General features: G+C 44.2%; 1 protein-coding gene across 1 annotated transcript in view; it reads left to right on the top strand.

Moving 5' to 3' along the window:
• The window catches only part of LOC310789482 (WAS/WASL-interacting protein family member 1-like), a 42,250-nt gene extending 20,544 nt beyond the window's left edge, over positions 1 to 21,706 (top strand). Inside the window, 11 exon segments of the mRNA XM_083651128.1 lie at positions 3,984 to 4,093; positions 5,769 to 5,898; positions 7,572 to 7,730; positions 8,186 to 8,603; positions 8,904 to 9,251; positions 13,989 to 14,045; positions 14,360 to 14,454; positions 14,927 to 15,015; positions 15,017 to 15,116; positions 17,901 to 18,014; positions 18,863 to 21,706. Of these exon segments, the coding sequence (XP_083507254.1) occupies positions 4,031 to 4,093; positions 5,769 to 5,898; positions 7,572 to 7,730; positions 8,186 to 8,603; positions 8,904 to 9,251; positions 13,989 to 14,045; positions 14,360 to 14,454; positions 14,927 to 15,015; positions 15,017 to 15,116; positions 17,901 to 18,014; positions 18,863 to 18,918 (1,629 nt within the window). The 5' untranslated portion in view covers positions 3,984 to 4,030 and the 3' untranslated portion in view covers positions 18,919 to 21,706.

The raw sequence follows: 21,706 nt of genomic DNA, 5'->3' as shown, positions 1-21,706 counted from the left end.
ATAGCTAAAAGCTGTTGTGTGGTGGGCTGCGCAGACAACACGTAAAAAATTGCCAGTCAAAGTTTTTTTTTCTACTCCCGAGCAAAACAAGGAAGCCATTGAGAATTGGTGAGAAGAAAAATGTGGATCTAGGCTGTCAAGGAAGTAAGTTGGAGTGTTCATCTTCTGTATATATGCTCTTTGTGTGCAACACGTGACATAGGAGAACGCCAGGATTGGGGGGGAGTTTTTGTTTCTCCTCGTGACGATGTGCTCCTCAGTGTCGCTATGCAAGGACAGGTGTGATGGGCTGGGTTTATGCTGCCAGATATATGCAGCAAGGTTTCCTCTGCTGAGATTTGAGTGTGCTTTGAAAACGGCATAACGTGCTCCTAACACATACACCACCATCTGCAAAAAAGTCAAGATTTAAATATGTAGTTTTGTAGGATTTGACTGTCAATCGCAATAAACGGACAAAAAAGAAGAGGCACAGAAAGACAGATATTCAATTTGTGAGAGAGAGAGAGAGAGAGAGAGAGAGAGAGAGAGAGAGAGAGAGAGAGAGAGAGAGAGAGAGAGAGAGAGAGAGAGAGAGAGAGAGAGAGAGAGAAAAAAACGATAGAGCTGCTACGGTTAATCAATTAGATGTCAACTATTAAATTAGTCGCCAACTAGTTTGATAATCGATTAATCTGGTTGAGTACTTAAAGTAAAAAAAATGATTGTGATATGACAGTAAACTGAATATCTTTAGGTTGTGGACAAAACAAGACATTAAGGACATCATCTTGGCCTTTGGGAAACACTGATCAACATTTTCACCACTTTCTGAATTTGATACAACAAACAACTGATTAACAAGTGATTAATTGACAATGAAAATAATCGTTAGTTGAAGCCCTATTAAATGGTAAGAAGACGTTAAACAGGTGGAGGAAGAGAGAAGCTGAGAGGAGATAGAAAGATGAAAAAGACATTTCAGTAGAGAGAGAGAGAGAGAGAGAGAGAGAGAGAGAATCGTCCTAGCAACCGGATGGCTGTGGTGCTGGAGCCGTGTGGTGACTTCCTGTTTGTCGGCAGCGCACAGGAAGTAAGGGGCCTCTAGAGGAAGATCTGACTGTGTGTGTGTGTGTGTGTGTTTGAGAGAGAGAGAGAGAGAGAGAGAGGAAGGGGGGAAGAAAGAATGAAGTGAAAGGGTAATCTGAATGTTTGTGTGGGCAATTTTGTGAAACAAAAGCTGGTTTTTACTGTGGTTTTTAGTGTGTGTGATAGAGAGAAGTGTGTGTGTGTGTGTGTGTGTGTGTGTGTGTGTGTGTGTGTGTGTGTGTGTGTGTGTGTGTGTGTGTGTGTGTGTGTGTGTGTGTGAGAGAGTGTGGCACAGAGAGATGGTAAGTGTGTGTGTGTGTGTGTGTGTGTGTGTGTGTGTGACAGAGAGAGAGAGAGAGAGAGAGAGAGAGTCAGTAACTGTCAGGCCAAGTCCAGCAAACCGTTGCATCAATATATTGGCTCCTTGAATTTTACAAAAGTAGTATTTAATCCCGAAGTAATATATTCGTGTACACAGCAGTGTTACAAACAGAATATATCTTCAAAGGGGTACACGGGCAAACAAAACGCTACGCGCGTTTCAACCACACAGGGTCTTCATCAGGCTGGAATGATGAAGACCCTGTGTGGTTGAAACGCGCGTAGCGTTTTGTTTGCCCGTGTACCCCTTTGAAGATATATTCTGTCTGTAACACTGCTGTGTACACGAATATATTACTTCGGGATTAAATACTACTTTTGTAAAATTCAAGGAGCTCCCTTCTCAATTTTGTTTAGTACTTTGCCTGCTGAGCTGCCTTGGTCCACAACTCTGTGCTCCCTCATCAATATATTGGCTGCATTTCAACAGTCTTCCCAACAATCATTATAGCAGTGCTTAAACGACATAATGGCTGATTATTGGTACTCTGATACAGAATCAGTGTAAAATGATATCTTAAGAAATAATAATAAACGTCAAACAAAGTCTAAAATGTGGCTGATAGAGCAGTTGAAGTATAGTGTGAATATAATAGTTGAAGCTGCATCAGGCAACTTTGCACCATTGCCAAAGTGACCCAAATGACCGTGAGCGGACTTCATTACCCAGAAATCATCACTTCATGTGACGGCAAACGAAGCGCACACACCTGGAGCCTAAATGCAGGATGAGGAAGATGGTACTCTGGTCTCTGTTGCAGGGCAGGCCCTCTGTGATGAAGACCAGTGTGCTTTTACATTCAAACTAGGGGTGCACCGATCACGTTTTTTGCCACCGATTGCCAATCGCCTATGGGAAATATCTGCCCAACCGATCATCGACCGATCACCGATTACGATCACCGATCACCGATATACAGTATAAACTCCTCAAAAAAAGTTTGGAAACGTTATTTCGGTCGATTATTTCTCCCCTTTAATAATACCAATTGGCATTGTATTTTATATCGTTGGAAAGCCTGATTAGTGATAGGACTTTTTTTAAATAAAAAAATATCGGCAATCAGCCGATCGCATATTTGAGGTCAAAAATCGGCCGATACAGATTGGTTGCCGATCGATCGGTGCACCCCTAATTCAAACACTTGGGCAGAGGACAGAGGTTCGAGTCCCAACACAGAATAGAAACCTTGAGTCATTCCATGCTATTAATGTTGGATTGACACAGTGCTACAGTATATAGACGTGTCACTCTGATCCAGTGCTATATAGACGTGTCACTCTGATCCTATCTGTCATTGTTAATGTTGGATTGACACAGTGCTATATAGACGTGTCACTCTGATCCTATCTGTCATTGTAAATAGAAACCTTGCAAAGGTTCTTGGCAATAGAGGTTGTGTTTTAGGGAACTTGTCACTTAAGTTCCTGCTAGCTGACGTATTTAGTGTAGGTATGTGATGGCCTGTTAGGCTCCATATCAGCTGAAAGGTTATATGTTGTTCCTCATACAGTATGTTTGTATAACAACTGGCAAATACACATTTAACTGGCAAACCGCCGGGCCTTACAGAAGAGGATGCTCCTCTCTCCCTCCAACCAATCTTCCAACCCAACTGTCCCCCCTGCTGCCTCCCCACCTCCTCCCTTTCCCTGCTCTCTCCTCCCCCACACACTTCCACCCCCCTTTCTCCCTCTCTGTCTCTCTCTATCATATGATGATTGTTCAATCATGTTGTCATTATTACTACTGTAATTGCCATTGTTGTGTCAGCTAGATTTAGCTAGACACTCTGTGAAGTCCTCTGAGACATGCTTGTGAATTAATGCTATACAAATAAACTTGACTTGACTTAACCCTCTGTTGTTGTTGTTGTTGTTGTTGTTGTTGTTGTTGTATTGTTTGGTGACACAGTGTTTGGTGTTTGTCGGCTTTTTCTCCTCCTGCTGGCTGGTTGTTTCCGATCAAAAAACACCACGTTTCAAGAACACACTGGAAGTACTCCCCCACTCTTCAGCTCCCATAAATTGCCTATGGTGGCCCACTTGGGACAGTATAGCTGCATTCAGCGTTCCGTGCCCGAGTACGATTGCCCCTCCCCTCTCTCCCCCGCTGGTCAGCTTTCACATTACAACATTTCTTCCGCGCTCGGGAACGGGACGGAACACTTGTGGAGTACACTTGCGTCATCAACTGCGCCTGGAGTGCATCCTCGCCCGTGTGTTGTCTACGTGGTTCGGTACGGTTGGCGTTCACATTCGTAAGTGTTTCAGTCCACCGGGCACGCCAAAGCGTTCCGCAGACCACCTTTTCAAGTGGAGTCATGGTACGCTGTTCCGCGGCCGGGCACAGAACGCAACGTTCACACACTCATGAAATGAACCAGACCTGGGGTCGTTTTTGGGGACAAGTGTGCTTGGTTCCGCTCTCGGGGTCCCCCAGTGAGAAAGCACCCTTATGCACTTTCAGGAGCGGTTACTCTCATGGCTTAATTATTGATTGAATTGAATGTGTTTGCACTTTCTTCCACCAGGGCGCAGCGTCCAGTGCAGAGACATTCAATAGGACAGAAGAAGGAAGATGCCGGTCCCGCCTCCACCACCCCCGCCCCCAGGCCCTCCACCTCCTCCCACCTTTGCTGTGGTGAGTGTCTCTCTCTCTCTCTCTCTCTCTCTCTCTCTCTCTCTCTCTCTCTCTCTCTCTCTCCCCCTCTCCCTCTCTCTCTCTCTCTCTCTCTCTCTCTCTCTGTCTAACAAATTGAATATCTGTCTTTCTGTGCCTCTTCTTTTTTGTCCGTTTATTGAGATTGACAGTCAAATCCTACAAAACTACATATTTAAATCTTGACTTTTTGCAGATGGTGGTGTATGTGTTAGGAGCATGATTCTCAACCTTTTTCATATCCAGGACCCCTCATTTAGTCCACAGCATTTTGTGCAGAATTCCATGATCTGTACTGTAGATAGTAACAGTGAAGCTATGATCAAAATAGTCATTGTACGTTCTCTAATGGTGAAGTTGTAACAATACATGAGTTTGCTGGGAACCCCATGGAACCCCCTCATGGACCCCTGGTGATCCCCGGACCCCACATTGAGAACCACTGTAGGAGTTCTACCTCCCTGTCCTGCTGTGACCCCGCTCAGCAGAGACGCCTTGTGGTCAAATTGAGTCACTTCACTGCAGCATGTATTCAACAGCACAATCTTCTTTTATTATTATAAAAATGTTCACTGTTTGTTTCAATTATTTTTGTCCCACTGATGTCCTAGGAGGCATTGTGACATCACTGATGATGTCATCGGTGATGTCATAAGACTGAAGATGTCTCAGTGATGGCATAAGAGCATAATCATCTTATGATATCACTGATGATATCATAGGCACTGATGTGAACTTAAGGGGCACACACACACACACACCCACACGCATGTTTAAGGGCAATAATATTTTGTGAGCAACACAAAAGCAACACAGCACACTCACGCGTACGCGCCAATAGGGCAGGCGAGGCCACGCAGCAGCTGAGCTGCGTATGTGAGCTACAGGGCCAGCTTGGCGAGCTGGAGGGTGGGCGAGGCCGTGCAGCGGGCGAGCCTAGGAATCGATGCCTAGTACAACAAAACTCAGCTGTGTTCAAAGTAGCAGGAAGAATTCCTCAAGATTTAAAAGAAATTAATATGGGAAGATGATGTTTCCATCACATCACACTACACTAATAGTCATCATTAATCAATGCATCATAATGAGTTAAATACAAACAATTAATGTTCATAGAATATTGGTATAATGGCAATAATGAAACAGGTTAAAGTGCCTGCTGTATTATTATAATGATATGTATATATGATGTCATAAGAGGCAATAAGTGCAAGAACAATAGTTCCCCAAATCATTCAGACGAACAATCCCGCTTAAGTCTGTGTGATCCTGCTTCCTCTTTCTACTTTCACAAACTGTTGATTTGAACTTGATTTATCATGTGAAATCAATATGGCATCATCTGACTAACCCTGCTCAGTGCTTAGTTGATTTCATGGAATAATCAGGGGGTCAAAATCTTATATATTTCTATTTACAGCTCAGACAGATATTATCTGTCTCACCTTCTTATTACTCACTGTTTTAATTCATATGTCTGTGATATTTCTTTTTTTCATCACTTTTTCATTTGTCACTGCTTGTTTTCCTGCTGTTGCTGTCTTTTGTTTCTTATCTCGGTGACTGCTTTACCTCTGTGTGTGTGTGTGTGTGTGTGTGTGTGTGTGTGTGTGTGTATGCGTGTGCGTGTGTGTGTGTGTGTGCGTTTGCGCTTCAGGCCAACACAGACAAGCCATCACTGAACCGTACACAGCAGCATGGGAGGAACGCTCTGTTGACGGACATTTCGAAAGGCGCCAGGCTAAAGAAGGCCGTTACCAATGACCGCAGCGTACCCGTACTGGACAGTAAGTCAGGACACACTAATAATCATAATAGTACAATAGTTCGCCCAGAAAATGCAAATTAATTTTTTTGCAGCAAGCATAGCTACAGTACATAACCTCCCAAAACTGACTTTTCTCAATCGTTGGTCCGCTGGTAACCTGTGCTCAATGAGTTTCAGCATTTACAGCGATAATAATCCATCAAAATCCCCCATTTAAGGGTGGTATAAATTATTAAGTCATTAAATTTCATTTAATTGAAATAATTGCTGATTTCCTGGATCATATGTACACCAAATTTACCAGTGGACCGTGACGGTTCATCATAATTAGCTGTCAAATGTTGCAATTTGATTGAAATGTTCTCCTCTACAAAAGAGAGAACAGCAAATATCTTTAAAGATTTTCATCTGCTCTGATATACTGTAGGAGCAGGAGGGACAAACTCTTGTCTTTATTTGTATAAAAATGTATATTGTATAATATGTATACGCATTATACACACACATGCTTAGAGGGGCCAGGAGCGGTGGGCAGCTGCAGTGAAGCGAAGCGCCTGGGGAGTGGGACCAACTTCTTCAGACAACGATCTTCTTGCATGTTTTTAGTGGAGGTCCTTTATGGAGGAAACCCCAGGGGAGAACATGCTCCTTTATGGAGGAAACCCAGGGGAGAACATGCTCCTTTATGGAGGAAACCCAGGGGAGAACATGCTCCTTTATGGAGGAAACCCAGGGGAGAACATGCTCCTTTATGGAGGAAACCCCAGGGGAGAACATGCTCCTTTATGGAGGAAACCCAGGGGAGAACATGCTCCTTTATGGAGGAAACCCAGGGGAGAACATGCAAAACATTAACCTCGCGTCACCAGGCTCTTCCCGAGGAGAAGAGCCTGGTTCCCGTTACGCTTGAACTACACCTCTCGACGTGGTTCCGGCGTAGACCCCGCTCGGCTTCAGCGGAACCAGAATTGTAAAACCGGATACACAGGATATGTGCCACATTTTTAGCGTTCCCCCGTTGAAACGCAGATTCGAGTTGTGTAGGATAACCAGTCGCCACGAACAGACGTGGCGACTTTACGTAACGTTTTGTTTGATGTACTATGTAACTTTTTAACATTAGTCACCTGGTGTTATCAGGCTCTAGCTAGCTAACGTTAGCTACACGCACGTTTTTTTGGCACACATGTATCTGGTATCTGGGGTTCCGGTTCCTGCCATTGTGCATTGGTTTACGCCCCCAGGTCCAGAAGCGGTGGAAATGGCTCCGGACGATGCAAACTCCACACAGAAAGGCCCTTTTTCATAAGATAGCTCACCTGGGCACTATTGTCCCAGGTGAGAATCGAACCCAGGACCTTCCTGCTGTGAGGCGAGAGTGCGAGGCAAGAACGCTACCACTGCGCCACCGTGCCCCAAAATATATCTAAGAACCAGATTAAAGAAAATTGGTTCGTATGCGTCACCCACGACACATCGTGTGGTACCCCCCGCCCCGCCCCGCCCCGCCCCGCCCCGCCCCGCCCCGCCCCGCCCCGCAGCTGGGATTCGAACTCTGAACCTTCGGCATGGGATGCGGACGCTCTAGCGAGGAGGCTGAAACCCTCTTGCTAGACCTGTGAGGTTTTACCTCCATCAGGGAGCTTCAAAAATGTCATGTTAAAAAATGAGTGTTATTATTCCTCTCCTCAGAACCTAAAGGAAGCAGTGGAGGAGGAGGAGGTGGAGGAGGAGGAGGTGGAGGAGGAGGTGGTGGTTTTGGTGGAGGCGGTGCAGGTGGAGGTTTAGGAGGCATGTTCCAGGGAGGGATGCCCAAACTGAGGTCTGCAGGGGGCAGCAGAGACACCACCGGTAAAGAAAAGCTCCTCTAACCTTCTTAGCCCAGGTTGGCTACATTGACTATGAACACAGCTTCTTAATACAGAATGACCAATCTAATGTAGATGAGGGCAACACGTTTCCCAACACGTTCTTTCCCTTGCATTACAACATTTGTAACATTTATTGATTTCAACCAATGTTTAGTTTCTGTTGGGGTCTTTGTTGTATAGTATAATGTTAGCACAAAACATAGCATAAAATTGACCAATCACTTTGGCATGTTAACCACATTGGATTGAGGCGGTTTTCAACTCTTAATATTTCATTTTAATATTTCATTTTCTCTGGTAAAAGAATTAAATGTAACATTCAAATGTGATATTTATATTAGTGCTACAGCAACACAGGAAGTAAGCCCGGCCAGTGCCTCTAGTCTAGCATAGTCCAGGTCTAACTTGGCTGCTGTTGTCCTGTCTCTCCTCCAGACTCTGGTCCGAGCCGCGGCCCCATGCTCCCGCCAGGCGCCCGCTCCTCCGGCCCCAGGCCCTACGGCGGAGGTGGCGTCTCCGCCGGACCTCCTAAACTCCCCGGAGCCCCGGCCGCTCCCCGCAGCAGCACCCCCGATCTCCCCAGGGGCCGCTCGAGTTTCCCCCCCAGACAGGACACGCCGGGAGGCCCTCCTCCTCCCGTACCCGGCACCTCTCGACCCAACCAGGGCTTCCAGTCCCGCGGCGGCCCCCCTCCTCCTGTGCCCGGAGGGCCCCGACTGGGCTTCCCTCCTGGACCTCCCCCTCCCAGCTTTCCCACGGGGAGGCACGGGTCGCTCCCTCCCCCGCCGGGAGTCTTCTCGGGCGGGCCGCGGATGGGCTTCTCTGCCCCGCCTCCTCCTCCCTCCAACACAAGGTTATTATTGTTTTGCATTTTTCATTCGTTTTTATTATTTTTATGATTTGTTTTAGACTTTTTTGTTTGCAATTTTAGTTTAGTTTTAATTAGGTTTTAAAGCGTGTTTGTTCGTTTAGTTTCGATTAGTTTCAGTGTTAGTTTGTCTTCCTTTTTTTCTGTAATATTGTGCATTTGTTTGTATCCACCCCACCCCAGTTAACGACCCCCCCCCCCCCCCTCCTCCACACACACACACCTAGTTTTGGTCATTTTTGTTAACGATAATAACCTTGCCGTTTTCATATGACCTTGCTCCAGCACCTCCCGGCCTCCCTTGCCACCGGCTCCTGGAGGAAGGCCCCCGCTCTCCGACGACCGCCCCCCGCCGCCTCCGGCTTTCACGGGGGGCCATCGACCGGCCATGCCCCGCGACGGGCCACCTCCTCCGCCATCTCTGCCCCGCGACGGGCCCCCTCCACCCCCCTCTCTCAACGCCAAACCTCCCCCCGCTCCCATTTCCTCCTCCTCCTCTCGTTCCTCGGTCAGCGGGGGGGCGCCCCCCCTCCCGCCGTTCCGACCCGGCCCTCCCTCCCTCCTCCCCCCTCCGCCCGGAGGGGACGACCACAGCACCCCCCGCCTGCCCCAGAGGAACCTCTCGCTCGCCAGGTAATGTCTCTCAACTTGATTGACTTTTGATTTATTGATTTAGCCTTTTTTCCCCCGTGTAACTTTTTAACAAATGCTCACCAGAGGCATGAATCCAAATGGAGTTTTAACAGCCAAGCATCCAGCATTACCATCGGGCCAATTGCGTAACGACAGACCTATTTATTTTAATTTTAAACATAAGGATGGTTTCTCTATTCGAGGAAATCAGTGTTGCTCCACTACTTCTTGCTGTACATTTCCAACGGGTTGGTTCTGTCTCTAAAGTCTCACTCTCTTCTTCAGGCTCTTTCCAAAAAGCAAAGATTTGACATGTTGTATGAAACAGCTTCAGACTGCGTTTACATAAAGATTTGACATGTTGTATGAAACAGCTTCAGACTGCGTTTACATAAAGATTTGACATGTTGTATGAAACAGCTTCAGACTGCGTTTACATAAAGATTTGACATGTTGTATGAAACAGCTTCAGACTGCGTTTACCGGTACATAAAGATTTGACATGTTGTATGAAACAGCTTCAGACTGCGTTTACATAAAGATTTGACATGTTGTATGAAACAGCTTCAGACTGCGTTTACATGGACACGAGTATCCCGGTTACGAGGCTTGTCCTGGTTTTGATGGTATTCGGGATATGCCGGTGACATGGAACACAGAGAAATCAGGTTATTCATATCCCTAAGTACTAGTATCCCGGTTACTGAATACTGAATATTTCATGCTATTTGCACAGGTGCCTGTGATGTTTACAACACAAACCGGCATCACCTGCACGCTCGCTCGTATTGGGAGCGTGCAGGTGTCTGTCCCTGTTCACGCGCTAACATTTATCTCACCTTGTGGTTTCGAGTCAAGACCAAGACCGCAAAACTACAAGTCAATTTCGAGACCAATACCAGATACCATACCATACCATACCATACCATACCATACCATACCAATACCATACCATACCATACCATACCATACCATACCATACCATACCATACCAATACCATACCATACCATACCATACCATACCATACCATACCAATACCATACCATACCATACCATACCATACCATACCATACCAATACCATACCATACCATACCAATACCATACCATACCATACCATACCATACCATACCATACCATACCATACCAATACCATACCATACCATACCATACCATACCATACCATACCATACCAGATACCATACCATACCATACCATACCATACCATACCATACCATACCATACCATACCCATACCATACCATACCATACCATACCATACCATACCAATACCATACCAGATACCATACCAGATACCATACCATACCATACCATACCATACCATACCATACCATACCAATACCATACCATACCATACCATACCATACCATACCATACCAATACCATACCATACCATACCATACCATACCATACCATACCATACCATACCATACCAATACCATACCATACCATACCATACCATACCAATACCATACCATACCATACCATACCAATACCATACCATACCATACCATACCATACCATACCATACCATACCATACCAATACCATACCATACCATACCATACCAATACCATACCATACCATACCATACCATACCAATACCATACCATACCATACCATACCATACCAATACCATACCATACCATACCATACCATACCATACCATACCAGATACCATACCATACCATACCAGATACCATACCATACCATACCATACCATACCATACCATACCAGATACCATACCATACCATACCATACCATACCATACCAGATACCATACCATACCATACCATACCATACCATACCATACCATACCAATACCATACCATACCATACCATACCATACCATACCATACCAATACCATACCATACCATACCATACCATACCATACCATACCATACCAGATACCATACCATACCATACCATACCATACCAATACCATACCATACCATACCAATACCATACCATACCATACCATACCAATACCATACCATACCATACCATACCATACCATACCATACCAGATACCATACCATACCATACCATACCAATACCATACCATACCATACCATACCATACCATACCATACCAATACCATACCATACCATACCATACCAATACCATACCATACCATACCATACCATACCATACCATACCAATACCATACCATACCATACCATACCAATACCATACCATACCAGACCATACCATACCATACCATACCATACCAGATACCATACCATACCATACCATACCATACCATACCAGATACCATACCATACCATACCATACCATACCATACCATACCAATACCATACCATACCATACCATACCATACCAATACCATACCATACCATACCATACCATACCATACCATACCAATACCATACCATACCATACCATACCATACCATACCAGATACCATACCATACCATACCATACCATACCATACCAATACCATACCATACCATACCAATACCATACCATACCATACCATACCAATACCATACCATACCATACCATACCATACCATACCATACCATACCAATACCATACCATACCATACCATACCATACCATACCAATACCATACCATACCATACCATACCATACCATACCAATACCATACCATACCATACCAATACCATACCATACCATACCATACCATACCATACCAATACCATACCAATACCATACCATACCATACCAATACCATACCATACCATACCATACCAATACCATACCATACCATACCATACCATACCATACCAATACCATACCATACCAAACCATACCATACCAATACCATACCATACCATACCATACCATACCATACCATACCAATACCATACCATACCATACCATACCATACCAATACCATACCATACCATACCATACCATACCATACCAGATACCATACCATACCATACCATACCATACCAGATACCAGATACCATACCATACCATACCATACCATACCATACCAATACCATACCATACCATACCATACCATACCATACCATACCATACCAATACCATACCATACCATACCAATACCATACCATACCATACCATACCATACCAAACCATACCATACCATACCATACCATACCATACCAATACCATACCATACCAATACCATACCATACCATACCATACCATACCATACCAATACCATACCATACCATACCATACCATACCATACCAATACCATACCATACCATACCATACCAATACCATACCATACCATACCATACCAATACCATACCATACCATACCATACCAATACCATACCATACCATACCATACCATACCAATACCATACCATACCAATACCATACCAATACCATACCATACCATACCATACCATACCATACCAATACCATACCATACCATACCATACCATACCATACCAGACCAGAGAAATGTGCTATCCAAGGCTACCATGTGTTGTGTGACAACATTTATCTCACCTTGTGGTTTGCCACGACTACATGACCTGATCCAAAGCATCTGATGTCAGAGGTGCTTCTATCTTTGATTTTAGTCACAACACCTCTGCTCAGCATTTCTCCCATGTAAACTGACAAGTAATGTAAACTGACAAGTATATTTCATATTTTCATCACTGAAAGAGAAAACGCCGTTTCAGAAGGGAGACGCTTTCTTTGCTGCCACCGCCATTGTTTGAATGTTTCTGTTACGTCACTTGACTGAAGCCGCACCTGCACAGGTAGTCGGCGGCGGTCGGTTTCTTTTGGAAACTGGAGCACTCCAGCTAGCATAATCGGGTTTCTCAAAACCGGGATAAGGGCGTATCCAGGTTTGTGAAATCGATGATGTTTGAAGACAAAAACGGGATACTCCAAAACCCAATCATAACCGGGATACTCATGTCCAGTCCAGTGTTTAAACTTCCCACTCTGACAGTTACAGAATAGCTTGCTTGTTGCGATAGCAACAAAGATCTCAACGCAAGTTTAGCCAGGAGGGAGGTGCTAACTTTCCAGACTAGTCTAACCCCAGGTAGCGTCCGCTGGAAGAATGCTCCTGACAGTCGAACCTCCTTTAGTGGCTGTTTCAAAGTTAGCATAGATTAGAATCTTGACGGCTGATGCTGGCTCAGCCTATCTTTTGGACTGTAGAAGAACGTTGACATTGTTGCTGTGCCTTCTTCCCCAACGCCTGTTCTGTGATGCAGCGGTTCAAACGTCACGCGAACTTGTAGCTGCCCAAAGCAGTGCCTGTTTGAAACCTGCACATACATGAGCATACAGAGCATCTTTACTGCAGTAGTTGGGGACTAAATGCCTTGCTCAAGGGCCCCTTAACAGCAGTTGTTGAGGGAGGGGAGACGTGCCGATGGCCCACGAGTTTGCCTTAATCTTAGGTTTTAGAGCAACAGACGTCCTGATGTACTGAAATAGTCATAAATGTTGTATATTGGTAATTTTACACTTGATACAAAAGCATCATCGTGGATGCCGATTTCAAAATGATGCATATCTATTTGCTCAGAGAGCCCCGGTGGAGACAGTGGGAGGAGCCTCGGTGTTCAGGAAATGCAGTTTTCGTTCCGGGCGACCAGTACCGCTTTTGTCCACAGGCGCCGCTACAATCAATACAGAATACTTTTCACAGTGCGTGTTCTCTGATAGCCTTCTGGGTTCATGAAAAATACTGTAAAATAAAATGTGTATGATTCTCCCCACCAGCCATGCTCCGGCCCCCCTACGAACAGGATCCCTCCCTCCCCCGCCAGACTTTTCACAGTGAGTGTTCTCTGTCAAACAGCGCTCTGCTTCATTAAAAGTACTGTCAAATCAAATTCAACAGTCATTTTAATAGCCATAGTGAGTAATTAGATTACATTTTTATACAAACGAGGAATTTGACTTAGTGCAATTATGCAGCGCAGTGATCACATCAACAGCAGAAGATGGCGCATAACAGAAAACGATATCAAATTATTAAGTATAAAGTGTGTGTGTGTGTGTGGGGGGGGGGGGCTAGGATAGTGTCTGCGGGATAATGTCCATGGGGGGTCCCCATGGGTGTGTTTAAGGTTTTGATTTTTCCTCACCAGCCATGCACCGGCCCCCCAGCGAGGAGCATCCCTCCCTCCCCCGCCAAACGAGAGGCCGCCCGCTCCGGGTAGGAACCAACCAGCAGGACGCACAGGTGAAGCCTTGATTAATTAATTAATTAATTGAGCAATGGATAATTGCTGCATACATGTAACATGGGAAAGACAATAGATATGAGTTCATCATACTACTTGGGAACTCAGCGTTTGGTGATGGACCCTTATTTCAAGGAAATATTTTATTTTTAGTAAAGTGTGCAGATTGGTAAATTGATTTCAAATGGAACAAATAAAAACATATAGCCAAGTTCAGTATAAGTTGATCTGGAGTGGTTGTTGAAAGGCATTCTGGGAAATGTTGAGGGAAAGTGGGTACACCAACAAAGTAATTAAAATAAAATAACACCTGGAATGCATCGAACATAATACATTAACAGTATAAGAGTATCCAAGTTTAGATTTCCCTTAAAACATGCTTGCTTCATACAAACATACTACTAATAATACATATCAATCAGTCTATTTATAATGAGGGTATTAATGTCATTTTCTTTTCTACCTCCCTAGGCCCACTGCCTCCCCCTCCCCCCGTCAATCGGGGCAGTGTGAGGTCCCGCAGCCCGCAGTCTTCTCGCGCGGGGGGGCCCGGCAGTCGACCCCCCCCTCCCTCCGGACCGACCGGGGGCAGGGGGGGCTCCCCCTCCCCTTCCACCACCCATGAATAACGGGTTAAACTCTCACCACCACCAGGCATCAGGTGAGTCGAGCACTGAAGATATTTGTTTAGTATGCCTGCGCTAACACAACTGATTGTGTGGGCCGGAAAGAGAGGGCGGCTTTAGCCTGGGGCGGCTTTAGCTCAGGAGGTAGAGCGGGTCGGCCAATGACGCAAGGGTTGGCGGTTCGATCCCCGCTCCCTCCCAGCTGCTGTTGTTGTGTCCTTGGGCAAGACACTTAACCCTCCTTGCTCCCGATGGTGTGTAGGCACCCTGCGTGGCAGCCTGCCGCCATCGGTGTATGAATGGGTGAATGTAGACTATCTACTGATTGTAAAGCGCTTTGGATAAAAGCGCTATATAAATGCAGGCCATTTACCATTTACCATTTAAGAGAGAAGAAGACATACAAACTTGAGCAAAAAAACTTGAGAGTGCTTTAGAATTATTTGTATGAGCAATTGATAATCATACAAGGTCTGGTTTGTAGCGAGAGAGAAGAAATCATACATTAAAAAAAGAGTTAGGGAGGTACGGTGGTGCAGTGGTAAGCACTATCGCCTCACAGCTCGAAGGTCGTGGGTTCGATTCCCACCTGGGCCGATGTGAACACTGGAGGAATGCGTGCCCGTCCGCATGTCCTCGAGTGCCCACCACCCGGGTGGGGGTCGGCAAAATGGCCTTTCTGTGTGGAGTTTGCATGTTCTCCCCGTGCCTCCCGGGGGTCTCCTTCATATAGGAACCCCCTTCACAAAAACATGCAACATCCTGGTTGCTTATATGGTTCCTCCTCTGATCGTTAAGGGCGCCTGTTCAGAGGGAGGGGAACTGGTTGGAATAGCGTGAACCTCCCACGTGCTATGTCCTACCGGTGAAGCTTCCTCGGGCAGGTGAAAAGAAGCGGCTGACTTGACTGCCCATGTCTCGGAGGATGCATGGAATCAGTCTCGGCTCTCCCCAGATCGGCAGAGGATGGAGTAGCAACCAGGATTGAGTAATTCAAATGAGCACTAAACGGGGGATAAAAATGGGATAAAAAATCGGGAAAAAAAACATTTAGAGAAAAAAAAAAAAGAGTTAATAGAGGATAAGAAGTTGAGTGACTTTTAAAAATGTCTCACCAACGGAGAAATAAGGAGGAGAGTTAACAGTGGATAGAAATGATAGCAAAAACTGTGGGGAAATGGTACAAAACCAACAAAATGCACGAATAGAGACACTGCGGAGCGCGTCGGAAACCACACCCAAAACGGGGCAAAACAACCCCCCCACCACCCCCCAATCCTGGTGTTCTCCTATGTCGCGTGCATGGTTGCGTGTTGCACACAAAGATCATATATATGGAAGTTGAACACTCCAACTTACTTCACTGACAGCTAGATCCACATTTTCCTCTCGCCAATTCTCAATGGCTTCCTTGTTTTGCTCTGGAGTACAAAAAACTTTAATTGGCGATTTTTTTTACATTTGTTGTCTGCGCAGCCCACCACACAACAGCTTTTAGCTATGTTTAATTCAAGGAAAATGACGCTTAGCTGGTGTGTGGAAGTGAATGGAGAGCTTTCCCCCGTGATGGGCGTGGCCTATTTCATGCAGTGTATCTATACCTAAGGGAAATAAAAAATGTCTGTTCACTGAGAGACAATATACACTATGATCTCTATCTTGATTATTTGGCAATATTGTTCCTAACGTTCGTACCAATAAACCATGTCGAATTGAATTGAAAGTCTTACAATCATCTAATATATCAATAATATATCTATTATAGATGACTGTGAATTGTGATTATCCTCCTCAAAGACAAGTCTTTATTGTGTCCTGTTAGTCTCTGCATGAGAAACCCATTCACCTCTGTTCATATTGAGTTGACATCAGATGAGGTCCTCTGTGTTACAGTATATGGTATTCACCTGTGTTACAGTATGGTATTCACCTGTGTTACAGTATATGGTATTCACCTGTGTTACAGTATGGTTTTCACCTGTGTTACAGTATATGGTATTCACCTGTGTTACAGTATATGGTATTCACCTGTGTTACAGTATATGGTATTCACCTGTGTTACAGTATGGTTTTCACCTGTGTTACAGTATATGGTATTCACCTGTGTTACAGTATATGGTATTCACCTGTGTTACAGTATATGGTATTCACCTGTGTTACAGTATATTATGGTATTCACCTGTGTTACAGTATATTATGGTATTCACCTGTGTTACAGTATATTATGGTATTCACCTGTGTTACAGTATATGGTATTCACCTGTGTTACAGTATATGGTATTCACCTGTGTTACAGTATATGGTATTCACCTGTGTTACAGTATATGGTATTCACCTGTGTTACAGTATATGGTATTCACCTGTGTTACAGTATATGGTATTCACCTGTGTTACAGTATGGTTTTCACCTGTGTTACAGTATATGGTATTCACCTGTGTTACAGTATATGGTATTCACCTGTGTTACAGTATATGGTATTCACCTGTGTTACAGTATATTATGGTATTTACCTGTGTTACAGTATATTATGGTATTCACCTGTGTTACAGTATATTATGGTATTCACCTGTGTTACAGTATATGGTATTCACCTGTGTTACAGTATATGGTATTCACCTGTGTTACAGTATATGGTATTCACCTGTGTTACAGTATGGTATTCACCTGTGTTACAGTATATGGTATTCACCTGTGTTACAGTATATGGTATTCACCTGTGTTACAGTATATGGTATTCACCTGTGTTACAGTATATGGTATTCACCTGTGTTACAGTATATGGTATTCACCTGCATTGGTGTTGTGTGTTTTGTACCAGATGAGTGGGAGTGCCGGTTCACGTTCCACCCGGTGTCGGACCTGCCTCCTCCTGAGCCCTACGTCCCCAGCCAGAAGACCTACCCCAGCAAGATGGGCAAGAGCGACAGCAGAGGTCAGAGGTCACACACACACACACACACACACAAACTTGTGCACATAAAACATTCGTGTCATATGTGTATATGCAGGCACAAATTAGATTTACTTAGATGAGTTGGAACTGAAATGGTCATCACCATGGGGCAAATTAGATCATCAAAAAAGTGTCTTGGTACAAATCACAGACACTCATTTGAGAAATGTCTTGAAGCAGATTGCTAGAGACCAGTGACAGGAGGAATAATCTATTTAAACGCTTCAGAAACACTAACACATGTTAACTGATACTGTATAGCCCACTGAGCAATTCCATGTTGGTTTGCTGTTAAAAAAGACATATAAATGTTTATTGGTGTCTAGACTACATAGGGTGTAAATGTGAATGTCTATGTTGAAGACTATGTCTTCTGGATTAAATGCCAAAAGTAGTGCTTATTTGCTATATCAGAGTCCACATTGCCAAATGTATATATAGATTGACATCTGTCCATCTGTTTAAATATGTAATATTGTATGTAGTATTTACTGCTTGCTCTAAAACTGGGCTAGACATTGCCAGAGAAGAGATCCTGACATGACATGTAGTGCTCAGTGTAAGTAGGAGACAATATGAGGCATTATTTTCACATGTACACTACCAGTCAACGGTTTGCACACAGCTGATTGAATGTTGTTTTATATTCTCTTAAAGCCATTTTGACCCAAAGGCTTATGCTGCTTAAATGCTTGAAATTAGTTTCTTAGACAAATAATAATGGTGAAGGTGTTGAGACACAGTGCCCCCTGGTGGGAGCAAATTAAACCTGCTCAGAAAAGCTGGGGGGAAAATATTCATCGTTCTGTTTGCCTCTTCCTCACCAGGTTCTGCTAATAAGAAGGAGAGAGGAGCTCCCCCGCTTCCTCCTATACCCAGGTGAAGAGGAGGTCGCATCGATCCGATCGCAAAAACACCTGGAACTATTTTCTCTCTCTCTCCACACGTCTCCTCTTGTCTGTTGCTCTCACTCTGCTTTGACCTACAGCATGTGCTTCACGTACGGACTGTAATATACAAAACTCATTGAAGTACTATTGACCAAGTAAAAGCACCCACTCATTATGTTGGAGTTTACACCCTGTTCCTCTGTCACACCGGACTAAAGATCAAAACCAACACGGGCCCAGTTCATAGTCTGGTGGTGGACTGTGCTTGGATACAATAATATATAATATAATAATAATAATAATAATAATAGATTGTCAGTTTTTAAGGCAGGAGAGAGCGCGCCTGCTTTTCAGAGTAACAATGCATGACCGCAGTTAGATGAGGCATCATGGGTGGGTTTGGTTGACCTGGCGGCTGTGAAACACTCCACATTTTGAAGTGAAGTATAATATACTTCACTATGAGCAATTTACACGTCACTTATGAACAACAAGTACAGTATTCTCACAAAGCGACTACGTTATGTACCTTGACTTCATTCCCTCTCCCAGGTGGAGACAATATTGACCCGACTCCATGGCAGCCCACTGTTTGCTTTCTGGCTCATGAGGCAGGAAACTCACTTTTTAACTCACCTTTTCGCCCACCAGATGCTATATTTTAGTCGACAAACTCTCACACACACAAAAAATACATATCTACAACATCTCTTGGCAATATTGTTGCTATCATTGTAGTCCCAAGATTATCACGCAACAGCAGTGGGTGTTTATCTTGCACCAATCAGCTTCCTCGGTTGTGTTGAGAAGCTGTTGCTATTTGTTTGTGTCGCCATCGTTTTCCCAGTGCCTTTTTCTATTCAGGATTGTAATTTCAGGCCGAGTACGACAGTTAAGGGAAGTAGCCAGGGATGCCTATTGTGCCTTAAACTGTGTGTGTGTGTGTGTGTGTGTGTGTGTGTGTGTGTGTGTGTGTGTGTGTGTGTGTGTGTCCCATGTGTTCATAGAGAGCCAAAGTGAACGTCACTTCCTGCTTCAGCATGTGTACCACAGATTTTCATCCGCCATTTCTATTTTCCCATAGACATTACGTAAAATATTCTATGATCTCCCCTGATTCTAAATATAGCTGAATCGCTTGGTTTGAACAAGTACAACTATTTTTATATGCATTTTATAAAACTAGGGATCTCGTGCGCTACGCACGCTCGATTCCTAGTCACTAGCAGCCTCGCCCGTCCTGCAGCTCGCCGAGCTGGCCCTGCAGCTCACATTCGCAGCTCGGCCGCTGCATGCAGCTCGGCTGCTGTGTGGCCAATGAGACCAGCATCACTGATGATGTCACAGTGGGATTTATGACATCACTGATGATGTCACAGTGGGATTCATGACATCACAGTGGGACAGACAGAGACAGAAACAGACAGCCCTAGCTCCCATTTATTTATATACTGATGATGATGATGTCTATGGAAAATCAAATGGTGGATGAAATCCCTTGGTACGCATGGTGAAGCAGGAAGGGACATGAACTTTGGCTCTCTATTCAGCTGGATAGTGGTTCTCAACATGGGGTCCGGGGACCATCACGTGTCCTTGAGGGTGTTCCAGGGGGTCCCCTGCATGTATTGATGTATATTGTTAAATTTCATTTACAAGAAGTTGCCACTATTAGAGAATGACTATTTCAGTCAAAGTTCACTATTATCTCTCTACTTACAATACAGATAGTCATGGAATTCCGGACAAAATCATATCCAACAATAGAAAATATTCCTAGTTTTGGGGTCAGAGAGAGAAGAAAATCTCGTGAAATGGAAATCACTTGAGAATCACTGACTGAGGAAACTGCCACCTGCTGGCTCCTGCTGATGTAAATGTGAAACACCCAAACCCAAAACTGTCATCTCTGGTGCCAGGTTAATGTGCCCTGGCACAACAGGTGGTGACATCACCTGTTTAAAAAGATCAGCCAATAGGAGATGGCAATTTGAAATTGCATAGTTTTTACCAGTAGATCTATGGTTTTACACAGATTTGGGTTTGGGGTGTAATGACCCTTTAATAACTACAGCATTGGAAGCAAAACGTGACTAAAACATGGACAGACGTGGAACCAGAAGAACCAAAGTGAATATGACCCGCCCACTTCTGCAAAAAAAAGAAACATTGGGGAAACAATTTGCCAAAGCCGTAGTGTGTGCCTTAACAGTATGTCTCTTGCTGGCTATTGTGTGCAGTTCCTGTTGGAACCTCTGAACGGTACTGTTTTGATTGTCTCAATGTGATGCGAGCACACATCTAATGTGTGTGTGTGAGCCATCAACTCTGCTCTAAAAGGACCATTGCATTCGTGATGGCAGCATTGGTTTACCATGGAACTGATTTGGGTTCTTATTTTGCTGTTCCTTTAACCCATTGATATCTGATGCAGCATTTGTGTGCGTATGACCGCAGTTCGCGGTCTTAAAAGGAATACACACACAAATGCTGCATCAGATATCAATGGGTTAAAAGCTGCCTTGACTTATGTAGGACCTATGTATGTATGTAACTGTATGATCTTATCAAGTGGTATTGAAGGACTGTTTTAAGTTATGTGTCACAACTATGCAGTATTATGTTTGTTTGTTTTTTGCTTTACCCAGCACTGCTTCGAATGGTCTCTTGTATACTTGACGTTGTTGTATTATGATCATGTGTTGTCACAGATGTTTTTCTAAATGACAATCATACGGAAATATACCTATTTACATAATTGAATAAATAAATATGCTTTAA

Source organism: Poromitra crassiceps (assembly GCF_964638095.1).
Source record: "Poromitra crassiceps genome assembly, chromosome: 14".
NCBI lineage: Eukaryota > Metazoa > Chordata > Actinopteri > Beryciformes > Melamphaidae > Poromitra > Poromitra crassiceps.
The sequence above is the reverse complement of the archived record's forward strand: the minus strand, read 5'-3'. Positions and strand labels throughout refer to the sequence as shown.